The sequence below is a fragment of the Lycium ferocissimum genome, chromosome 11, assembly GCF_029784015.1.
Source record: "Lycium ferocissimum isolate CSIRO_LF1 chromosome 11, AGI_CSIRO_Lferr_CH_V1, whole genome shotgun sequence".
Lineage (NCBI taxonomy): Eukaryota > Viridiplantae > Streptophyta > Magnoliopsida > Solanales > Solanaceae > Lycium > Lycium ferocissimum.
Window position 1 is genome coordinate 745,893 of NC_081352.1, and position 25,082 is coordinate 770,974.

At 38.7% G+C, this 25,082-nt stretch overlaps 1 protein-coding gene across 8 annotated transcripts; it reads left to right on the forward strand.

Moving 5' to 3' along the window:
* Positions 1–1,212: 1,212 nt before the first annotated feature.
* On the forward strand, positions 1,213–24,146 carry LOC132038617 (calmodulin-binding transcription activator 4-like). Of its 8 annotated transcripts, XM_059429295.1 has the most exons (14): positions 1,214–1,477; positions 3,317–3,481; positions 5,044–5,169; positions 5,345–5,460; positions 5,712–5,800; positions 6,052–6,097; positions 6,439–6,874; positions 7,748–7,878; positions 8,176–8,266; positions 8,371–8,591; positions 9,679–10,364; positions 21,754–22,339; positions 22,566–22,847; positions 23,768–24,146. In XM_059429295.1, the coding sequence occupies exons 4-14, from the start codon at positions 5,353–5,355 to the stop codon at positions 23,969–23,971; spliced, it is 2,880 nt and encodes a 959-aa protein (XP_059285278.1). In that variant the 5' UTR covers positions 1,214–1,477; positions 3,317–3,481; positions 5,044–5,169; positions 5,345–5,352; the 3' UTR covers positions 23,972–24,146. The 8 variants fall into 8 exon arrangements, with proteins under 8 accessions (XP_059285273.1, XP_059285276.1, XP_059285274.1 ...); XM_059429290.1 differs by lacking the exon at positions 3,317–3,481 and having other exon boundaries at positions 1,213–1,477; XM_059429293.1 differs by lacking the exon at positions 3,317–3,481 and having other exon boundaries at positions 1,213–1,477; positions 23,798–24,146.
* The last annotated feature ends 936 nt before the right edge of the window (positions 24,147–25,082 follow it).

Sequence of the window (25,082 nt, forward strand, 5' to 3'; positions counted from 1 at the left end):
TTCTCACCCGGAAAAAGCTTGATTCGAACTAAATTCTTGCAATTATTAGGTAATCCCGAAAGAGTCAACGAAAATTTATGGTGTTTCAACATGCCACTCGACGAAAATATATTTCACAATGTGATTGTGCTTACATGGAAATCATCGATCGCTAATAGGATCATACAATGGGGCTTGAGTGTAGAACCAATTTGTGTTATGTGCAAGTGTTGTGATGAAGAAAGTTTGCCCATTAAAAGTATGCCCCCACCGCATAACTTTGTGAAGGAATTATCAAAGTTATGCGGACCCGATACTTATGCCTTATGGGCGATTTAGCGTAAGTATCTTGGATCCGATAACTTTGATAATTCCTTCACAAAGTTATGCGGTCCGATAAAAGTTTATGGATAAAGTGGATCCATGCCTACTATGTCAAAGAGTAGGATTTGACCAATTTAACGATTGGCCGGACATATTGGATGGTTAGACAAATTATTGGTTCTTGGAGAATCCCGGAGCAAGTGCATACTTCTTCTCAACCCGGAAAAAGCTTGATTCGAACTAAATTCTTGCAATTATTAGGTAATCCCGAAAGAGTCAATCGAAAAATTTATGGTGTTTCAACATGCCACTCGACCAAAATATATTTCACAATGTGATTGTGCTTACATGGAAGATCTATTGATCGCTAATAGGATCATACAATGGGGCTTGAGTGTAGAACCAATTTGTGTTATGTGCAAGTGTTGTGATGAAGAAAGTTTGCCCATTAAAAGTATGCCCCACCGGCATAACTTTGTGAAGAAATTATCAAAGTTATGCCGGACCCGGGATACTTATGCCAAGTCCGCCCATAAGGTATGAGTATGCGGGTTCGCATAAAATTTGTAATTCCTTAACAAAAGTATCGGTCCGCATACACGCGATTCAACCCTTGTCTTGCGATTTTTTTTTTTAATTTTTGCTTGAGCGAGGGTTCGAACTCGAACTCGCGCGAAGGGCAAAATTAAAGACCAGCAATATGAGGGGCATAATTTAAAGACCACAAATATGAGGGGCAAAATTTAAAGACCACCCCAAAAGAAGGGCACTCCGCGCAAAAAATTGAAATCATTTTATGTTTAAAATAAGCCTAAAAATTTATTTAAGCCCGTTTAACTTAGCTTATCTAAAATAACTTATAAGCTACTTTTTTTTTAAGCCCCTCCAAACAGGCTCATATCTCGGAGTGTTCCCCTCGCGACCCATGCTGTAATGACTCAAAACTTAGTCCACTACTTCTGCAACTTGATCAATATCATGCGTTTTTTGTTGACCAAAAATAGAAAAGGTTAGACTGTAGTCTCACCAAACTAATCACAGTACAAGACAAAAAATTCAACAAATAATAGACGAGCCTCTGGCAAGGCCAAAGGACTCAGTTCCTAGTTCCTTCCAAAATTGAAATGAAAGACTTGAGCTTTTTCTGCAATTCGTAAAAGTATGGCAGAATCAGGTAAGAATTGATTCTACTTTTCGATTAACAGTTAATTGCTTATGCTTTCGACTTTTCACATTTGTGGACTTGTTTACGCTTCTACTTGTTGCCTTTTAATCACTGATTTGATGGTTTAGTTGGGTTTTCCTATTTCAGTGTTTATTTCTTGGGCTACTGTTTTCTGGTCAATTTGACTAATCTTGAAGCTAAATTAGATTAGATCAGTTCAATAATTTAAAGTTAAAACTTAGATATTAAAAAACTATACGAAAAGTATTATAAGTTGCCACTCTTCTCATGTCAACATGATTAAAAAAATTATTCTAAAAATTTGGTCAAAGTTTACATAGTTTGAACGTGTCACATAAATTGGGACGAAGCGAGTAGTAGTTGCAAGATACAGATAGAGAGGTAGAGTCAGTGAGTCTAAATTGTGCTATTATATTTATAAACATTTGTTGATCGTTTTACATACATGGTTTGTGTGTGTGGAAGTGTGCAGGGGGTGAGGGGGGGTGGGGCGAGGTCGAGCCGATAGCGGTTGAACGTGTTACAAAGGGCTAGATTTGCCTTTGGTACTAGAGGCATTCCATGATTAGAAGAAGACCAATTACTATGTGTGAAATGACTGGACCGTGTGGCTGTTTTTTCATTCATACCATCACCTAGTCACTTGTATAGCTTACATTGTATCTTGTACTGGTTGAAAGACCAGTTAACCTCAACAATAACTTGTATGTGCTTGAGTTTTCTGAACAAAATTTGATCGAGATGCAGTTTTTTGATAATATATAGACAAAAAGAAAAACCTCACCTGAATCAGTTGATAAACCTACGCCGAAGCAGGGGCAGAAAAATAAAGAATGCCTTTCCAGACTTCTTTAATCCCAGTTGAGAGCTTTGTACTCCTTTCCCCTTGCTAACTTGGTCATGTGAAGATAGAAATAAATGAGAAATTATTGCCTGGATGGGATGCTAGGCCCTCTGAGGCACTTTGTATAGTTAGATGGTATCTTTCAGCTAATCAGTCAAATTGTTGAAGTAATCGTAGTTGTAAGTAGTTAAAAAGAGATAATTAATCCTATGATATAGGAATTTGAGATCATCCTCTTCTAATGGGTATCTATATGATAATGTCATGGTTGAGACGATCGTTGTTGGTATTTTGTACTTGCAATCCAGTTGGATATGTCAGATGCTTTTTGAACCCATACCCCTTGGTGCTTGTAAACAAAAGGATTGCCCATAATGCAAATTAGGCATGCCGAACTGGAGCGTCTAGGAAAGATGTTTGCTTGAATCCATCTTCTCGACTGAACCAACATAGTTCTTCCATTCCCATCTACCTTCTCTAAGTGAGCTGTTGCTATCACTCCTTTTCCCTATAACTTTCTCTTCTTTCTCTTCTCTATCAATCCATCATGCATTAAAATTGACCAGTTAACCGACCAACAAACTGACAAAGTGTGACAGAAATCATGAAAAGTCATTTCAGTTACCAGTTTCAAAAAAGAAAATCATGAAAAGTCATTTCACTTGACCATTTGTCACTTGCACATAAATTAAGCCATTACTCAATAGGTATGCTAATGCCAGAACATGGATTTTTAAGCTGCCTTAAGAGGAAATACCTCTTGGCTAAGTAAGAATATGTAAATCATCGGTTCAAAACTTACATGCTGGCTTCTTGACCGGCTGGTTGTTCTCCTTGTAGGGAATTGGGCGCTGTAAGGACTATGTAGTAGCAGCATTAGTAGTAGTAGTTGTTGTTGTTGTTTCCCCCCAATTTACTTACGGTGCAAATAAGGTTTCACTTTTGAGATCAGTCAATTAGGCTTGTTATTTTTCTGCTTTCAGGTGCCAGTGTTGGCCGAGAAAAAGACAAAAGCTTACGTGCTCGCTAAAGAATCAATGCATATTGTAGTTAGCCCCATGGGTAGTACCATCTTGGATCAAATCTCCTTATCCAGTTGACACCGTACAACCAGAGGAGAGTCGCTCATTCCTACTAAAGTATCTGGAGTAAGTGATGAATACTGAGAAAATTAGTTCGATTTGGCCTTAGCCTAGGAGCTTTAGTTCTCACCTTCACAAACTAGTCAGTGACTGAAACAAAACGTGGTTGTTGTGGAAGCATTATCTAGTAAATAACTTCTTACTACGCCTGCCCAAAGAGCAGTTGCATCCAAAGAGCTTTGTTTTGTTTGGAAAACTAAGGCATATGAGTGGCTTTAGTTGAAGCCCATTGATGACATAGGGAGCACAATAGCAAAAACTAGATGCAGTTTGTCCTAAGCTATTAATGGGCATCTAGTCCCGCTTGCAAGAGTGTGAAACTATAGGGTTTGGAGGATAAATGAAGTGAGAGGAAGGAGCCTGGGTTATCACCATAAAAAACAGATCTTTTTCTCTTCAAATGGTCTGAAACAGTGCTGGAGAGCAATCCTCGAAGCTCTGTTTATCATTCCACTCTTTTGTCTGAATTTTCAACTGAGAAGAATGTCTTTAACACCTTGTGGCTCCAGCCATTTTAATTCAAATATGTCCAATTTGCTCTCCACAATTTGGAGGTGACTGGAGAAGGGAGTAATAAGTGTTAAGGACTAACTAATTTGTTCCTTGTTATCATAATTTGGCAGTTAATAGCTTTGCAAGCAGTATCTCAGTCTGTACAAAAAAATGCCACCTTCCTTGAGGCCTTGGGGATCCAAATGAGGGAGAGCCATGTTTTCCCTTTTCTGTTATCCTTTATAAAAAGATTTAGCAGTGAATATCTGTGAACTATTGGCATCATGTATCAGGAGCAATAGGAGAGATACTGACACCTGAGAAACATGTAATTGTGAAAATTAAGCAGATAGATAACTAGATCTAATGGTAAGAACTAACTGCAATTTGACCAACTAATTACTTAGTAATATTTCTACCTCTAGCAGCTTATGTTTGACTCTTGAAGCATATCATTTGGAGCTAGGTATCGTTGGATAGTGAGGAATTACTTGAAAATGGCTTCTTTCGCTATGCTTCCATCTCTCTTCGGTTGAGCATATCTTCTTTTGGATCTTGTTAGAAGATAAGGAATGAAGAAAAAGGGAGATAAAAAAATAAAATACAGTACCATCGCCCTTTTTTATACTTTCCGGAAAGGAAGCTAAAGGTGGAATGTGTTTCTTAACTTACTTACAGTTCATAAAATTTCCTAAATTTCTTACCATAATACATCATAAAAGATTTCTTCTAACAAAATTTTGTAAGTTTGCCAACTAAGGATGTTTAATTATCAGTGAGAAACAATCTTCTTTTCCTCCGCAAGAACATGATACAAGTTCTTGGTTTTTCGCTTATAAGGTTTTACTTCGCAACACACAGAAAACCCATATCCTGTTGCCGTTATTGTCATCCACACCCATTTTGTGAAAGTATGTCATAACACTTTAAACAGTTTCTTCCTGAAAATAGTTGTTTTTCCTGGGAAACTATTGATGAGTGCTTTTATGTTCTGCGCTGTTCGAAAATTGATTGTGAGGAGCCGTATTTGCTGCACTAGAAGATTTTTTAGCAACTGTTGCTATTTCATGTTTCAGGATACAACGTAAATGATTTGGTTCGAGAAGGCCGTTTTAGGTGGTTAAGACCTGCAGAAGTGCTCTTCATACTACAGAATCATGAGGACCGTCAACTTGCGCATCAACCACCTCAAAAGCCAGCTAGTAGTCTCCTCCCTCTTTATTTTTTTGCTCCCATTTCAGCAAGATGAATAATATCTATTCATAACAATGATCAATTTTAATAATACATATCTAGTGGTAACCCTCTTACATCAGAATCAGGCTATGTTATCCTCTTTTCCCACTGCTATCTTACAAAAGTGGTTGGAATCAACAGGTGGATCTATGTTTCTCTTTAACAAGAGGGTCCTCAGGTACTTCCGTAAAGATGGTCATAATTGGCGTAAAAAGAAGGATGGAAGAGCTGTAGGCGAGGCACATGAGCGGCTTAAGGTAACAATTGATGGAAAATGTTATGTTTATTGAACAATGCAAATGACAATCTTGTCTAAACATTTGTTGTATAGTTTACGTGGAGGGAGGTGTGATTCACCTGAGCTATGGACTTTTTTGTTGGTTGATTCTCTAAACGACCTCTTGAAAAACAAGAAAAGAAAAAGAAAATGCCTATGATGTTCATGTGTTAGTTTTCATGATACTTGTCATTAGGTGAGAAGTTTTCTATTTCTTTCTTCTGCTGCTAGGTTGGAAATGCTGAAGCGCTAAATTGTTATTATGCACATGGAGAGAAGAACCCTAACTTCCAGAGGCGAAGCTATTGGATGTTGGACCCGTGAGTTTACTTGCTATTGATCTGTAATCTAGTCCTTTGCTTCTAGATCTGGAGCAGTTTAAGAGAGAAGTTTTAAACTTCTTGGGAGTTTGGGACAGCTGAATGGATAAGGAGCACACATGAGCAAGTTAATTAAAATTTAAGGGCTCCCTTTCCGTTCATCTGTTTCTCTTTCTCTCTCTTTGATAAAGGTGGGACCTGAAACTGATTGGTTTTTCCTTTATTTGCTCTCAAATTTGCATGTTTGGCAGTGCGTACGAGCACATTGTTTTGGTACACTACAGAGATATAACTGAGGTCAGTCTTCAGGAACCCAATTGTACAAATATCCCATGTCATAGCATGACTCTTGCTACTAAGTTAACTCTATTTCATCAAGACATCAATGAAAGGCTTCCTTCTTTCTTAAGTTTTAGTATCTTAGTTTCAATCCTTGCTTCTTTTTTATTGTTTCTGTAATTTTCATGTAAAAGCTGCTAACAATTTGACACTAGACTGGAGAAGTTTTTGTAATTGCTTTCGGCATTGAAATTCTATATTAGGAAACTTATACTTGTTTGGTGAGCTAATACGTTTAGATCTAGTATGTTAATTATTTAAAGCAGTCTTTACAGTACTAGTTTCACTTATGACCCTAGGGGAAGCAGATTGCAGCATTCATGTCACAGTCATCTCCAGTTTCCTCTACTTTCTGTCTGAGTCCCAGCTTATCTTCTACTCAACATCCAGGCTTCACTGTTGTTGGTAGTGAATCTTGTCAACAATACCAGAATGAATCTAGCCCTGGATATGGGGAAATTTGTTCTGATGCAGTCATCAATAGTAATGGGATGAACGTCTCAGACATTACTGGGAGAACAGAGGGGGTGAGCAGCTTACCAAGGGTTGAGATAAGTCAAGCATTGCGAAGACTTGAGGAGCAGTTAAGTTTAAATGATGACAGCTCGGGAGAAATTTATCCCCTCTATAGTGAGATTGAGAACTCGAATGATGCTGAAAATCTTGTACATGACAAAAATTCACTTTTCCAGATCCAGGACAATTCAAATAATCTTCTGTTGCAGCCTCATTCAGGTTTTGTCATTTTTCATACCAGAAGATTATTATTAGATGCAGATATACATCCTTATTATATGTCACTGCATTGAATTCTTTTAAGCACGCAAACTCGAGATTCAGAGATTTCTTGTTTCCTTGTGCTTTGTTGCGAACAAGGTGGATATTTCGTCAATTTGGTTAGTCCAATAAGTTTTTGTTATTCTTAGACTTCATACTGTTATGACTCAATACCTGGTTGAGAGTCTTTTTGTTTGAATGCTAGTCCTTTTAATAGCTATTTGAGAAGAAGTACTCAAAAAGAATTCCCCCATTTTTTATTTTCCCTAGTTATCATACTTCTGATGAATGTCGATTGATAACTTGACTTCTGCCAGCTCAGTCATGAGTTAGATAAACTGAGGCCGTTTTGGCGTTCCATAGCTTGTTCCCCCCTGGTTGCGAAAATGTTATGTTGAACACATAACTAGTTATACTTTTTATAAGATTGCAGATCAAGGAAGAGTACCTCATTTTTCTAAGTTTTGATTTGTGTAAGTTATCTACAAATAATTCTTTAAGTGAAACCTTTTTGGTTTCTGATAGTATCCGCAGCGGTGACATGATGCTGGTGCTGGACATTGACAATTACTGCCATGTCATAGACTTTCTATCTGCGTTTTCTTGAGCACTCATGCATTCTAATTTAATTACATGCCTCATTTCAGAGGGAACCTCAAAGAGGCTCTATTTCATTATATTCCATCCATATCCCAATTCCATTCATTTAATTTCCCTTTGGTGTCATTGACATAACAGATGTCGTTTCTAGCATCAAGTACGAAGAACACATGCATTTCTAATTTAGGAGCAGAAAATACTAAGGAATACTGATAATAGTGTCATTTGTAGGTGAGAGCAGTGAATCTCAGGATCAACTTTTGAACCTGGATGATAACATGTGGAAAGAGATGCTGGATCACTGCAGGAGCTCTCCGGCTGCTGAGTCACAAGCCAAATGTTTTGGAAAGTGGGATGAGAATGTGAGGAAGTGTCTTTGAAATTAACTTTTATTTCATATGCCTGTTCTTTCATTGGCATGGTTATTTGCACCCGTGTCATTACGACTATGACTCCTTGTCACTGCGGCCAATGCTGTGTATAATTAGTAGAAAGTTCATGTGCTCAAAGTGGCACTCATTAAAATATAAACCATATTTGATGTTATTTCTGGGCCTTTCCAAATAATTCTTCTGCCTCTGATAACCACTTATTTCATCTATTATTTCAATATTCGCTTCATTCTCTTTCTTCCAGCTAACATGTCTGCACTTGATCAGGGAATGTTACAAACTTCATCAGGAAGTGTACCAATAGAAGCAACCGAAAGCGATAGGTGGCCTAAATTTGGTGGAAAGGAAGCTCTGGAATGTAAGCTTTTTTTGGAAAATCCAGATGATAATTTTTATCTTCTACATCTAGTATCTTGCATAATATCTTAATCTAAAAAAAAAAAAAACCCTGTTGCTTTGTAGCTTCTTTGACAAATCTAAAGCAAGTCGATGATTTCAAGTATCCTGCACGTGCGCAAATAAATACTTTTGGATCCTACCCTGACCAGTATACAACAATATTTGACCAAGATCAGATTGGAACTTCATTTGAAGCTGACATGAGCTTAACCATTGTCCAGAAGCAGAAATTTACTATTCATGATATATCTCCTGATTGGGGTTATTCATCTGAGACAACAAAGGTATATCTCATGATTTAGTGATTCTTTCTTTTTGTGGTGTTTGTGGATATCTTTTCAGCTTGTGCAAATAATGCCAACATCACAATTGCCTGCTTATGTACATTTTAAGCCATTTTTAAAAATTTAGTTCAGTTTTTATGCTCTAACAAAGCAACTCTTGAAGTCATGAGTTGTTTTCCGGCAAGCTAGTACCATTATCACTCCCAACAACCTTCTTTCTATGTATTGCTTACAAAAGCTTGAAATATTCGTGCGAACAAAACCAGTTATGTTATGACTTGGGTTTTTGACAGTCATGGCTGATAAAACGTAGTACCCCCTCCCCCTGTAACACCCCACCCACTAGTGATATTGTCTGCTTTGGCCTAGGCCCGCACGACTTTAAAACATCTGAGGCTTGCTTCCTAATACCAAGTATCTCTCCCGTGTGTTGTCAATGTGGGATTTGCTTAGGGTGTTACATACAATCCGCTCCCCCCCTCCTCCCTCCCTTAGGGACTCGGCGTTATCGTTCAAGGTTGCACGCGGAGTGGCTCTGATACCATATGTAACAGCCTAGCCCACTAGTGATGTTGTCCGCTTTGGGCCTAGGCCGACACGGCTTTAAAACGTGTCACTAGGATCTAAGGCTTGCTTCCTTATATACCCAACATCTCTCCCGTGTTTTGTTGATGTGGGATTTGCCTCGGGTGTGACCCCCTGCCCCCCAACCCAACCACAAAAAAAAAAAAAAAAAAAAAAAGGTAAAAGAGAAAAAGATTTAACCAGATTTAGTAACTAATTCACGATGACTAAGTCAAGTATCATTTCTCAACCTCAGAGATGTGCAATCTCAAGCTCTGTGGTCTTTGACTTCATATATAGAGTTGAAACTTGTAAATGAATTGTCTCCATTGTCAAATAGTCTGGCACGTTTGAAGTTTGCTTTTTGATGAAAGCTCTTTAAAGTCAACTTCTGGGTACCTTATTCTTCTGGATATCCTGAAAATCCTGGGAAATCAGATGTTCCATGTAGGATGTCGTGAAAGTTTATTTCGTCGGGATGTTTCATTATCCAGTTATTTGAACTTCAAGCTATTTGGTGCAGGTAGTTATAGTTGGATCGTATCTCTGCAATCCATCAGATTACACATGGACTTGTATGTTCGGTGATATTGAAGTTCCTGTTCAGATCATCAAGGAAGGTGCCATCCGCTGCCAGGCGCCTCCTCACTTGCCAGGTAAAGTTGCACTCTGTATCACTACTGGCAATAGGGTGTCATGCAGTGAAGTGAGAGAGTTTGAATACCGTGTTAAGATTGATGATCGTGGTCAAAGTATTCTACCTGAAGTAGGAGGAGCTTCTAAGAGTTCAGAGGAACTGTTGCTACTTGTCAGATTTGTGCAGATGCTTTTATCTGACTCATCAGTGCAGAAAGGAGATGGTTCTGAGTCAAACAATGATATCTTGGAGAAATCCAAAGCCAGCGAAGATTCATGGAGCCAAGTTATTGAATCTCTTTTCTTTGGTACTTCAGCATCAATGATAACTGTTGATTGGCTTCTTCAAGAGCTTTTAAAAGACAAGTTGCAACAGTGGCTTTCATCCAAATTGCAAGAAAAAGATAACCAAATTGGCTATTCCTTGTCCAGGAAAGAACAAGGGATAATACACATGATTGCTGGCCTGGGGTTTGAGTGGGCATTGCACCCAATTCTAAATGCTGGAGTTAGTGTTAACTTCCGTGATATAAGTGGCTGGACTGCCCTGCACTGGGCTGCACGCTTTGGAAGGTAACTAAGTAGTATATGTTGTTTGACGAACTGTCATTGTCCTTGACTCGCTCGGTGCTCAATTAACAACATAAACTACATTAAGAATATTTAGGAAGTCAAATATGTGAGTTAAATATAAATAGAATAATTGTTTATAACTTTAAATGAGAACCAATCCCCCGGAAAAAGCCAGTATAATTGGATTTGGAAGTAAGACCTCTCCTATACACCCAAATATAAGGGCTAATCCTAGAAAGGCTAGGTGAAAAACATGTAATTGGTTCACGTAAATCCGTTAACGTTGCAAATTAAGAATTTCATGACTTTATTGACCCAGAGAAAAAGCTATGTGTTTTCGTATGATACTTCTCACAGTATTTATTGATGAAATTACTTTTTTCGACAACTTTTAGTACGTAGGTGTCACGCTTCGAACCATGGCTTGGGCGTAACACGACACTCGGTGCCTGACTGCATGTGACCGAGCGAACCACATGGCTTGCTGAATCAACATGGGGCATGAACTGAATGCGGAATATAACTTCAAAACATGGATAGTCTGATAATAACATAGTTATCATAATACTAATGAAAATATTGTTTAAACATGATGCGGAAATAATCTGAAAATATAATAAATGCTGAGCCATTACTGGCTATACGACTCTGAACATCTGACATGACATAACTGACTAGTCTATGAAACCTCCGATACGAGTCCGATCGTTAACCGTTTTACGGGACAAGGCCCCCGGCATACCTTAACTGCAAAACTAACATGAAATATAAATACTGACTAAACCCCGAATGAGATAGGGCTCACCAAAAAGCTGCTACGAGCAGTGTCCTAACCAGCTGATCCGTCGTCCTGCAAATCTACATCGTGAAATGTAGGTCCCCAGGAAAATAAAAGGAGACATCAGTACATTCGAATTGTACTGGTATGTGAAGCAACTGAATAAAATAAGCATGGCACATGGAAATAATAGAACTGAAACTGAAACTGTATCTGTAAGCTGAACATTAACATGAACATGAGTATCATCTGACATGCGTATATATATATATATATATATATATATATAACATGAGTTAAAAGCATTTTTAGTTGGGAGAGCATTAATATAACCGACAATATGAATCACCACGTGGGTATGTGGAGTCTGGTACCTGGCCCGACCAGCAGAGCATTCTCATATCTTGCCAAGGGTATGAGACATAAACATGACATGAAAGGATCCAATCAATAAAACATGAAGGAATCGTCCTAACCGGGCGGAGCGATCCTTATCCTACGGTGGCAAGCGTAGTTTCAGGCTATCTGAGCCTTCTCGGTAATCTGCGCAACTCCCACAAACATGAACATGAAAATAAGTGGCATTTTAGCCCATGGTTTTCGTAAACACGATATGTAGACATGAATTGTAAGTATAATATAACATGAATATATAATTACACAATATACTTGTATGAAAACATGGAGACATGTAGGATTTTCATGAAAATAAGCACAATAGTTCATATCTTGCATGTAAGAACCCATGGAATGCAAAGTATAGGTTTTCATGGATTACGGACAGATTCTCAATAACCAAAATGGAATATCAAGAATACAATAACGAATTATCAATACAAACTGATGTAGATTAAACTAATTAAACAAGAAATTAATAGAATTAAGCTAAGAGAAGGAAATACTGATTCTCATTTCATAACCTTCCATGGAAGAACCTCCATTCTTACATATACTTAGCTGAGGGACTAAAGTGCAAAATAACCGAGGACTAATGTGTAATATACGTAAGCTCTTATTTAATAACATAAAGGACTTAAGTGTAAATGGATAAACATAGTAACTAACTCATAACTAACAGCTTGGTATCACTCTGCAAGCACAGTGTACACCTCGCAACAGCCGCAATCTTCCCAGGTATGCAGGGGCGTATCAATACCACCCCCTCAAAAACATCCTTGTCCTCAAGGATGAAATGTAGGAAAACGAACTCGAACAGCATTCGCATCCTCCCAAGAAGCTTGATCTTCAGGCAACTGATCCCACTGAATAAGAAGCTGTGCTACAGCTTTACTGCCCTTTTGAATTAGCCTCCTATCCAACACCTTAACTGGTTGAGGACAAAAAGGACTTGACAAGCTGACCACAAGAGGATGAGAAATGACCTCAGGAATAGCATGACAAGGTTTAAGCAGTGACACATGAAAGGTAGGATGAATAAGCAATTCTTGTGGTAAAGCCAATCTATAAGCAACAGACCCAACCTTTTGTAGAATCATATAAGGACCATAGTACTTGAAGGATAGTTTGCTGAATTGTTAATGGGACATGGTAACTTGCCTATGAGGTTGTAGCTTTAAAAATACCCAATCCCCTATCTGAAAATGTCTATCAGACCTCTTCTTATTAGCCTGAGACTCCATTCTCTGCTGGGCTCTCGTTAAGTGAAACTTTAAGAGTTGAAGTTTAAATTCCCTAGTGATGGGCTCTCGTTAAGTGAAACTTTAAGAGTTGAAGTTTAAATTCCCTAGTGATCATACTCCTGTCCACCTCAGGTAAATCAGAGTCACCAGCTAGATAAGGCAAATGCAGTGGAGGTGGCTGACCATAAAGAGCTTCAAAAGGAGAAGTTTGGGTGGAAGTGTGAAAGGTAGTGTTATACCACCATTCAGCAAATGGCAAACACTTAGTCCAATCAGAAGGTGAATCAGCACAATAGCATCTAAGGTAAGTTTCCAAACATCCGTTGACCACCTCAGTCTTGCCCATCAGACTGAGGGTGATATGCAGTTGAAGTATTCAAATTAACCCCCTGAATAGCAAAAATCTTCTGCCACAATTTGCTAGTAAAGATAGGATCCCTGTCACTTACAATGTTTTCAGGCATGCCATGCAATTTAAAGATGTTTTCCATGAACAACAAGGCCAACTCAGAAGCTGTATAAGGGTGAGCAATGGCTAAGAAATGTGCATATTTAGTTAGTCTATCAACTATTACCCAGATAACAGATTTGCCCTTGGACTTAGGTAAGCCCTCAATGAAGTCCATGCTGATGCTACTCCAAGCAAGAGGAGGTATAGCCAAAGGTTGCAGCAACCCCGGGTAGGTTGCAGAATCAGCCTTGCTCTTTTGACAAATGGCACACTTTTTAACATAATCTTCAACTTCCTTTTTCAGGCCTCTCCAATAAAATAAAGCGGCAACCCTCCTATATGTGTGATCCATACCAGAATTCCCTCCCATCATAGAATCATGCCATAATTTAAGTATTTCAGTCCTTCAAGGAAAAATCTGGACCTACTACCAACTTCCCTTTCCTCCTCAACTGTTGGTTAAGATAAGTGTATCCTTTGATTTCCTCTTTAGAGTGTTCCATCTGTTGTATCAAGGCAAACAGGTGTTCATCTAACTTCCAACTATCCATGATGGATTGAAGCAAATCAGTTCTTACAGAAGAGAGTGAGATTGCAGCCAAAAGGACAGCTGGCAGCCTAGATAAGGCATCAACTGCCTTATTTTCCTTACCCTTTTTGTACTCAATGTCAAAGTTAAATTGCATCAATTTAGTGATCCATTTGAGTTGGGACCCTGTATGCAACTTCTGTTCCAATAGGAACTTTAGTGGTTTCTGATCAGACCTCACAGTAAAATGAGTGCCCATCAAGTATTGTTCCCATTTTGTAACTGCCATCACCAATGCAAGTAGTTCCTTGTCATACACAGACAGAGCCAAATGTTGTCCTGATAAACCCTTACTTAGATAAGCTATTGGTCTTCCCTGCTGCATCAAAACTGCACCAAGCCCCAAGTCACAGGCATCAGTTTCTACAATGAAGGGTATAGAAAAATCTGGTAAGGCAAGAACTGGTGCAGTAGTCAAGGCTTCTTGTAATGCTATGAAGGCTGCAATAGCTTGGTCTGACCATTTAAATCCTTCCTTCTTCAATAAATCAGTCAAGGGCTTGCTAATCTTCCCATATCCCTTAACAAACCTTCTATAATATCCTGATAATCCTAAGAAACCTCTCAAGTGTTTGAGATTTCTTGGCATTGGCCAAGATTTAATAGCAACAATCTTTTTGGGGTCTGTTTCCACCCCATGAGCAGAAATCAGGTGTCCCAAATACTCTATCTTAGATGCAATAAAAACACACTTAGATCTTCTAGCATAAAGATGGTTTTGTCTAAGCAATGCAAAGATTGTCCTCAAATGCTCAACATGAGCTTGCAAACTCTGACTGAATACTAGAATATCATCAAAGAAGACCATGATGAACTTCCTCAAGTGATTCTTAAAAATGTGGTTCATCAAACCGTGGAAACTAGATGGAGCATTGGTCAGCCCAAAAGGCATAACCAAATACTCAAAATGGCCAGAATGAGTCCTAAAAGCTGTTTTATGGATATCAGCAGGTGTCATTCTAATTTGGTGGTAACCGGACCTTAAGTCAATCTTAGAATAAATTTGTGAACCCCCCAACTCCCCTAACAACTCTTCAATTAGGGGTATAGGGAATTTATCTTTGATTGTAATTTGGTTAAGTGCTCTGTAGTCTACACACATCCTCCAACTCCCATCTTTTTTACCTACTAGTACTATTGGAGAGGCAAAACGACTGCAACTATGTTGAATCAACCCCTGAGTTAATAATTCAGACACCATCTTTTCAATTATATCTGTCACGACCCAACCGGAGGGCCATGACGGGCACCTGGTGCTAACCCACCCGGGTACCTCTTATCGTACTCTCATATTCACATCTAGGTGAGCCACATGGCTTACTCATAATTTATATGCATCAATAGTGCTAATCTCGTTGGGCAACAACACATTCATAACATCATTAACAACTATGCCCATATCAATGTACATAAGCCGACGAGGCTATCAAAATGATATAAAAAAATATAAGCCGACAAGGCTAAGGACATCTAATCATACACAACTGTCTACGAGCCTCTAAGAAGAGTATGTCACATCATATAGGCGGGACAGGACCCCGCTATGCCCATAGGTATGTACACAAAAGAATAATACCAAAAGCCGTAGCCCGGATGAAATGGAGCTCCGCTACGTAGTCCCCGAATAAGAAATCTACGGATCAAGTCGTCTCCCCGGCCATCTGCGGGCACGACGCAAATCCACAAACAAAAGGACGCGCACGAAGAATGTACCGAGTATGTAAAGCATGATCAACATCATTATGAAAGCATAATAGAAAGATAAGAAATAGCATAGATGGGAAAATCGCAGATAGTAGCCATCATCGTAATTACTTACTTGTCTTTCATGGGGATCTTCCATTTCTAATGCGTGCTCGTGTACATACATATATACATATACCTATGTCCATATCCGTATTCATATACATATCCGTATCCATATTCGTATCCGTATTCATATACATATTCATAACCATAGCATACCCGACCATAAAGGTTCGGTGGTTTCACATACCCGGCCATGACAAGGTTTGGTGTCATACATACCTGGCCCTACCAAGGCTCAGTGTTATCCGTACCCAACCAGCGGTGCGTGCGCGCAATAGGTATCATACCCAGCCATATAAGCTCGGTGTTACTTAATAGTCATACATACTTAAACCTGTATACGTAGGAGTTCATTAGTATCATCGTCATCATTGACATCATCATTTTCGTTGTATCTATCCTTAGAGGATCAACTATCATATAAAAGAGGCAATAAAATAGTGAACGTATTGAGAATCGTAAGCTTGGTAATCTTAGAGATAGAGTCATTTGGAAGACATTATGGAACTTATGAAAGGATACATATAGCAAGGGAACCATGCCTTAATGAACGAAGGGTTAGCCTTACATACCTCTTTGTCTCCTTAACTATTTAACGTTCCCTGTTGAAGCTTGAATAATCTACATTTGGAAGGATTCGTAACATGGTTAAGCCTTAATGATACTCCTAAATTCAAACTAGAATAATTCATGATCTAATGAAAATTGGGCAACATTTCCCCTATTTCGTCAACTTCCACCATATCACAAAACAACTCCCAACAACCACAATAACATCCACAATATCATAATCAAGTATTCACATTCGATTTAGCCTTCAAAATTCATCCTTATGTTCAACTTATGCTAGCAACTTCATACCCATTTTAGCACATTTTCATATAATGCTTCTTCATCACCATTGTTACTTTCCATAGCAATATTATACCCATATTATACTAAGAATCATAACTCAAGTTAGCTTACTACTCAAAAACCTCATAAAAACTACATTTAGAACTCATCTTCCACTTTTTCCTTCTACCCAAGTTGTTCAACAAATAAACATTCTTGATAATATGTAATAAGTATGAAAACTAACCTTTTTATCACATAAGAATGAGCTTTGGAGCAAGCTATCAACTTATATGAAAACCCTAGCTTCAATATCCAAAGAATTCTTGGAGTCTACTAACCCTAGCAAGACTTGTAACACATGAGTCTCTTGATTCTTGCCTCTTGATATTTAATCTCTCTTGAATTTTGGCTTGGATTAGATTATGGAGTGGAAGAGAGGTTTTTTTTTTAGAGAGCTTTTGGATCTGATTTGGTAAGATGAAATGTCCAAATGAAGTGGAGTAAATTATATAAAGCGGAACTTAAAATACCGTCGGGCAATTCTGCGCCAATTTTGACGGGCCGTCAAAATTCCTACGGACCGTCAAAATGGTCCGTAGAACTGCCCAGCCAAATATGGTTCACTGTGACCATTTGACGCTGGGCTGGTGCAATTTGACGGACCGCAGAATTTTCTGCGGGGCGTCAAAATTCCTGCGGGCCGTCAAATGGTCCGCAGAAATTTTCTGCTCAGACAGTCTGTCGTAAAACATGCATAACTTTTTACTCAGACGTCACATTGACGAACGGTTTGTTGCGTTGGAAACTAGACTCGATGAACTTCAATTTGGACAAAAGAAACACACCAAAACTCCTCATATTCTAGGAGATATGCCTCCCCCAATCTGGAGAAAATTTTGTCAAGTTTTACCAAAGTTCCCACAAACTCCATTCCTTTATTTGCTTGTTCTTAAATCCTTCCATAGCTCATTTCATGGGCTTAAACCCCCATAACCATAATAAGGAACATGTAATCTCATATATCCTAAGGTAACTCCCGTTTCCACGATTAGGACAACTAACGCCTAACGAATCTCAACGGACGAAACTACGAGGTGTAACAATATCCTTCTGCCTGGGGGAATACCTATAGGGTCTGTTGTTTACTGGTTTATGTCCATCCTGAAGTGGGATATGATGGTCAAAAGAACCACTGAAAGGAGGAAGAGTTTTTGGCTCTTCAAGCAATTCCACATTTTCCTCCAATACAGCTTGGATCTCAGAGGGGTTTTGAGTCAATTCTGATCCTTCCCTCAACTGCCCCTTCTGCTCTTCCTTGTGAACCACTTTGATCATAAACACTTGAGCCTGTTCACCTTGAAACTTATGCAAGAAATCAGAGTTCAGTAACTGCAACTTCTGTTGCATACCTTGCAAAAATACCTTCTGCCCTTGGTATTCAAATTGCATAGTCAACTTGCTAAAGTTAAACAAGATATCCCCTAGCTCACTAAGCCATTGACAACCCAGTACCACATCACAAGTTCCCAAGGGCAATATCAAGAAACCAGCCTTGAAAACTGTACTTTTCAACAACCACTCTAGCCCCTTACACATGCCAGTAATGGAAACTGAGTTTCCATCAGCCAAACTGGCATCTAACAACCTGCAAGGTTCTACCCTCCACCCCATTTTGGCAGCTAGAGTGCTATCAATGAAATTATGAGTAGACCCTGTGTCCACAAGAATATTTAAAGCCTTCTTGTGACTGTATCTAGTGAGCCTAAGTGTTCTATATCCCTTAGTAACACTCAAAGCATGGATAGATATCTCACAAGTCTCTGCTATGTCTTCCACATTCATCACCTCATCCTCCATAATGTTCTCCACCTCTCCCTCCTCTAATTCAAGTAAATACAACTGTGCTCTAGACTTGCACACATGACCAGGCAAGTACTTCTCATCACACAAATAACAAAGTCCTTTAGCTCTCTTCTCACTTAGCTCAGCAGGACTAAGCCTTCTCCTTCTAGATTTGTCATTAAATCCTGCTGTGGTCGGTTTAGGGAGGTGAGTAGCTGGTGTTGTTGTTGGTTTAAGGGCAGTGCAAGCTGAAGTAGGAAGACCAGATTTAGTGAAAGAGTATTGAGGGTGAGAAGATTGTTTCATAGCTTTGAGTTGTTTTAAGAAGTTAGACTTTTGGATTCTGGCAATTTGATATGCTTGGGGTAGTGAATAAGGTCTGTGCGACTTAACTGCATCCCCTAATTCCGGTTTCAATCCATTCAAAAATAAACTAATTGCATAACCAGTATCCAAGTTTAATCTAGTCATAGCTTTATCAAAAACATCCTTGAAATTCTGTTACAGTTCTAGTCTAACTAAGCTTTAGTAACTCACTCATTGGGTCATCATACTCAGCTCCAAACCGATCCGATAGGGGAAGGATATATTCCTCCCAACTAGGAAGGGGAAGATGATGTCTACTCCTCATATATGCTTGGTGCCATTGAATTGCCATATCATCAAAGTGGAGTGCTGCCACTGATACTCTCTGATGGGGTTGAACTTCATCCAAGGAGGAGAACTGCTCCACCTTATACCACCAATCCTGAAAATTCTTCCCATTGAATCTAGGAAATTCGATTTTGGAATACCTCAAAAGTGATTGAGACAGGGGATGGTTCTGAGGTGGGTAAGTTTGTTGATACTGGTAAGGATTCTGAGAATTCATCCATGGGGAAGGTGGAATTTGGGTGGTAAGGTAGGGTTGATGAGGAAATGGATTTGTAGGAGTGGGATAAGGAAGGTATGGAATTGATGTTGCAGGATTAGGGATATGCATCAAGGGTGAATTAGGAATTTGGGAGTTTATATTGGGCCTAGAATAATTGGGATTTTGAATTTGGGGTGAAGTGAAATGAGGTGAGATGTTAGGTGGGGAAGACACCATCGTCTGAGACCCAAAACCTCGAAACTGCGATGGGTTAGCTGACTAAGTAATTTTGATCGTGGGGTGGTTTACTAGAGGAAGAAGATACTAGAATTCGAGTTCCCATACCACTGCTAGATGGAGAAGATGTTAAAGTGTGAATTCCGATACCTTTAAATTGATCTGGACCTCCAGTCGGAGAGTACAATTCAACCTCTCGTTCCTCCATAATCGCCGGCAATTTGTCCTTGTCGTCTTGTCATCTAGCATCGATCGACTCCTTGAGTTCCTGATACGATTTCTCGTGGATGGATTCTAGGTGATTTTGTCGTGCCGCGAACTGCACCATTTCTACCGCTAATTTGTCCAACTGATCAATCACCGCCTTGATATCGGATGCCATTATCGTTCACCCACAGTGCGAGGACGAAGCTCTGATACCACTGATGTAGATTAAACTAATTAAACAAGAAATTAACAGAATTAAGCTAAGGGAAGGAAATACTGATTCTTATTTCATAACCTTCTATGGAAGAACCTCCATTCTTACATATACTCAGCTGACTTAGCTGAGGGACTAAAGTGCAAAATAATCGAGGACTAATGTGTAATATACGTAAGCTCTTATTTAATAACATAAAGGACTTAAGTGTAAATGGATAAACATAGTAACTAACTTATAATAATAGCTTGGTATCACTCTGCAAGCACAAAGGTACACCTCACAACAGCCGCAATCTTCCCAGGTATGCAGGGGCATATCACAAACGTGGTATATCATGGTACATGAGCTTAGGGTTATCATAAACATGTCTAGAACCCTAGTTTTGGGTGAACTTCGTATAATCATGGAAGAACGCGGTGTGGGGAAGAACAATGATATTTCCACACGTAGAAAGAAACCCTACATAGCTGTAAACGCTCCAAAACTCGTAATAGAATTCCAAAAGCTTAAACCTTGAGCCTTGAGATGGGTTTTTTTGAAAACCCTAGGTTAGGAACAATGATTTCCTAATTAGATTACATGAATACATGTTAGAATTGACTTGGAAGGGCTTGGAATGGCTTACCTTAATGTCTTGGATTGATGGGAGAAGTGGAACTTCGTTCTAGGGCTTGAAGGAATGAAAAATAGAATTAGAAGACTGAACTGGTGTATTTATACTTAACTGCGTCGGGAGAAATACGGTTCGTATTTTGAGGTACGGTCAGTATTTATGGACCGCATTTTATCATGGCACAAAACAGAATGTCGAGGCTGAATTTTTCACAAAATACAGACCGTATCTCAAAATACGGACCGTATTTCATTAGACAGTTCTGCGACCCTTTAGTAAAACGGCCATAAATTTTTGTACAGATGTGCGTTTGACCTCCATAATATATCGTTCGAAAGGTATTTCAAAGGGCTACAACTTTCATCAAGGAAGTTTTCCCAAATTCCCAATTAATAAAGGGGTTATAGTCGCTTGAAGTAAGACCTTCCGCAAACTCACTTGAAAACATGCTCCGTAGAGTGGCTTCCAACTTTGCTTTGTCCAAAGACTCTTCGTATGATTTGATTAGTTTTCAAAACACTTCCTATACTCCTCATATTGGTTCCATTATACCCCTGTCTTACGAGTCGAACTCTAGCCCGAATGCACGAGGGGTTACATCAAGAAATAAACATGAAGTGTGAGTTATGATACTTCTTGAAGTGTTAACAAAGAAAATTGGTCAATTCTGCAAATTTTATTTTATAGGAAAAATAAACATGAAGGTTGTTGATCAATCTCACAGTTATAGCATTTTATGTGAAGAATGATTACTATATTTATCTCTGGATGTCCAGAAAATGTATGCAGTCATGAAGAATTTGCACTTTCCAAATTCGTTGTGATATATTGATAACCTGAAAAGATTAGATTTGAAGTACTTTATTACACTGACTCTGAGGAGAAACACTGGTCTGGCAAAACAGTTGTTAGTGTCTACCATGTTCTGCTTGGGGTTTTTATGCTGCTCTCTTTACTGCTTTCAGAGACAGCGGTGAACTCTTCTGAATGGTCTGGGGGCAGAATTAGGTTATTGTGCATATGAATTGCTGAACCCTGTAGCTTTCTTGCAATGATTCGGAGAAGGGCAAAGAGAAGCCTGCCTGATGGGATTACTTGTTCTTATATTCCTTTTGTTCTTCACTGCCGTAGCTTAGAAATTAGAATATTTGTTGGTCTATTAGAACAGTCTCTGTTAGATCTCTATCTTCTTGTCTCTGTGTGTGTCTGTTCGCACGTGCAGTGCAGTTGCTACGATTATTCCTTACAGTGTCTCATGCATTAATACATAAGCCGGTTTTTTTTTTTTCCCTATTCTAACAGCTTACTTGTGTTAGGGAAACAATGGTTGCATCACTCATAGCATCTGGTGCATTTGCTGGAGCTGTTACTGATCCCTCTTCGAAAGATCCATTTGGTAAAACTGCTGCATCAATTGCTTCTAGCTGCGGTCACAAGGGAGTTGCAGGTTATCTCTCAGAGGTGGCTCTCACCAGTCATCTTAAGTCCCTCACATTAGAAGAAAGTGAGCTCTCAAAGGGGACTGCTGACGTCGAAGCAGAAAAAACGATTAGTAGTGTATCAACCACGAGTCCTGTCACACACGAAGATCAGCTTTCTCTTAAGGACACTTTAGATGCAGTCCGCAATGCAGCTCAGGCTGCTGCTCGTATACAATCTGCATTCCGAGCACATTCATTCCGGAAGAGACGACTTAGAGAAGCTGCATGTGCTGCTACTACTTGCGGAGATGAATATTGGATCCTCTCAAACGATGCTCTTGGGCTTTCAGCTGCCTCAAAGTTGGCATTCCGTAACACTCGGGACTATAACTCAGCAGCTTTATCTATTCAGAAGAAATATCGGGGATGGAAATGCAGGAAAGACTTCCTTGCATTTCGCCTGAAAGTAGTGAAGATACAGGTGCTTTATTTGTTTGAAAGCAGAATACCTCATATATAACAACCTATCTTTGAGAAACTAAAGAAGACGAGACTTTTAAAGAAAATATGTCACCACTCTAGATGTTACATGATTAGCTGCTCTCATTCTTATTGGGTGGGGTTGGGGAGGGGAGAGGTGATATTGCAGGTTAGATAATAATTTGTTAAGCAGAAAGAGGTTGTGACCTTTGTAATTGCCATGGCAGGCTCATGTACGAGGATATCAGGTTAGAAAGGAATACAAGGTATGCTGGGCTGTGGGTATTTTAGAGAAGGTGGTGCTAAGGTGGCGTCGACGGGGTGTTGGTCTTCGGGGATTCCGACTGGAAGAAGAACCCATCGAGGACGAAGACATTCTCAAGTTGTTCCGCAAAAAGAAAGTGGATGCTGCTATAAATGAGGCTGTCTCTAGAGTGCTATCGATGGTTGACTCTCCAGAAGCACGCCGGCAATATCATCGCATTCTTGAAAAGTATCGACAAGCTAAGGTTACTGAAGCATCCATCTAGTATCATAGTATTGAAATAGTTAAATCTACTTGATCCGCTGATTTCAACAACTTGAACGTAAACAACAAGCTCACTTGGTATATTTTACATGCGGAAACGCTCACCTACACTGTTTGGAAATCCTTCCTCTATCCACATGTGAAATTCGGGAGAGAGGGAGCATGTAGTGAACTTTATCTACCATTCTGTATCTTTTTTTTTTTTTTTTGAAACTGGTAACTATCATTCTGTATCTTATTTTTCCTTTTAACTTTTTAAAGTTCCCTATTTTCTAGTCGAATGATTAAAAAAAATTAGCGTGGAAAGGTTAAGTTTTGCATTGGCTAGCATAAAATAAAATGTATAACATATTATTGCATCGGTTTTCTGTCCCAGTAAAAACTGTCGTAAATGGATTTGATGAAGCATGACTTCAATAAATAGAAAAAGTACAGCTTCAAATCTTAATGTGGCCAATACATTGGATATGGGTTTAACTTAATTTATTTCGTGTTGTTAAACTGAATCCATCTATGTTCTTGTACATCCGACTTTTACTTTCTCCCCCTTTTAACGTGTGAGACATCTGATCTTATGCTTCATGGTCCGTCCATTTTGTACATATCATATCCATTCTCTACTGATGATAACTGTGATACATTGCATTAGCTCCTGTTAGATTGGCTGGTTTTGCATTTACCCGAGCAGAGCAGAAATTTATTTTCAATTAGAATTGACTAAGTCTTAAACCGCAGACATGGTAAAGCAGTTTAATTCCTCGAAAACCTGTTCCTTAAAGAAAAAAAAAAAAAAAAACAGATTCAGTTACATCTGATTGTGGCTTAAACCACAGGCATAGTTCCTACAACAGCTTTTTTTTCCGCAGCAGGGAGGAGCTTCTTGGTTCCTTTTGAAATCAGGAAATCATGTCAAGTAATCTTCTTAGGCAGGTTGAGCTTGGAGGAGTGAAGAGTGATACAATATCCACTGCACATAGTGACATCTCCAATGCAGAAAACCATGATGTGTATACCGTTCGCAGAGATGCTACTAAAACAACTCTGCGATCCCCTCCGCTTGTGGATGAATTTCTCAATGTCTTCAACGCTTCAGTTTGGTTTTGAATGTTATCTGTTGTTACGAGTGAAGTATTTTGTAGGTAATATGTATTAAGGTTGAAAGTTGAAACAACCTTTTTCTTCATTTAGTGCCTGCAGGCAGATCAGTTTGAAATTTCTGTTGCTATTGTATTTATTCTTGCGTCTTTTCTTAATATATCATCATGGAAGCTCAGATATATTATGAGTGTTGTATCGAACCTTTAACTTTTGTTTTACCCTGTCACCTCAATCCATGTTGTAGACGTTTCCATTGAAATCTTCGAGAATTTGTTACATCGTGTAAAATACAACTAGTAATGACCACCCCTGTAAAAAAAATTCCTTTTCCACATATAACAGTTGTTCGGACTAGTTTAGTACTACAAGAAATTTATCAGATGGCAGAAGTTTGATTATTCCATTTGCAGATCTCGAGTTCACGAAGATGGTTTATCAACTGCTTTATCAAACAGTTCAATTTAGTTTTCCAAGAAGTTGCACCGGAGATTCTAGCTAAACATTATGATCGACATGTAATTGATTATCAATTTAATTAATTAAACTTCTTAATTTAATGGAGTAAAATATTCATCAATTAATGTTAAAGGAAAATTAAGTATTTATTTTGGATTTTAATTTTTAGGTAGGTCGGTTCGGCCGGACGGGTTAAAAGAGTTTAAATGAGTGAGTAGCTTTAGTTGGAAAAAAAATGAGTCATGCAGGCGCTACGTAGGAAAATTTAGGTGGAAACACTGGATTTAACCATTTAGGGGTAAATATGGCCCTCTCGCTTTAACCATTACAGGTACTTCCAATTAATATTGTTGGCCAGTGATCCCCCCTTCTCGAATTGCTGATGTGATTTGAGCAATAGAGGCTCCACACGGCACAACAAGAAAAAAAAAAGAAAAGAATCAACAAACAAGCAAAGGGAGGTAAACAAAACAAAAAGCAAGTTTTATGCACTGTCAGTGTACAAAAAAATTTATACCAACAGTTAATTTTGAAGGTAATTCAGTAACTTTCTTAAGTAAATACTTTTACCTTTTTTTTTTTTTTTTTAATGTTTATTGTCTCGATAGCTTAAGTAAAATCATGGGATTCGTTTTTTTATATAGTTCAAATCATGACAATG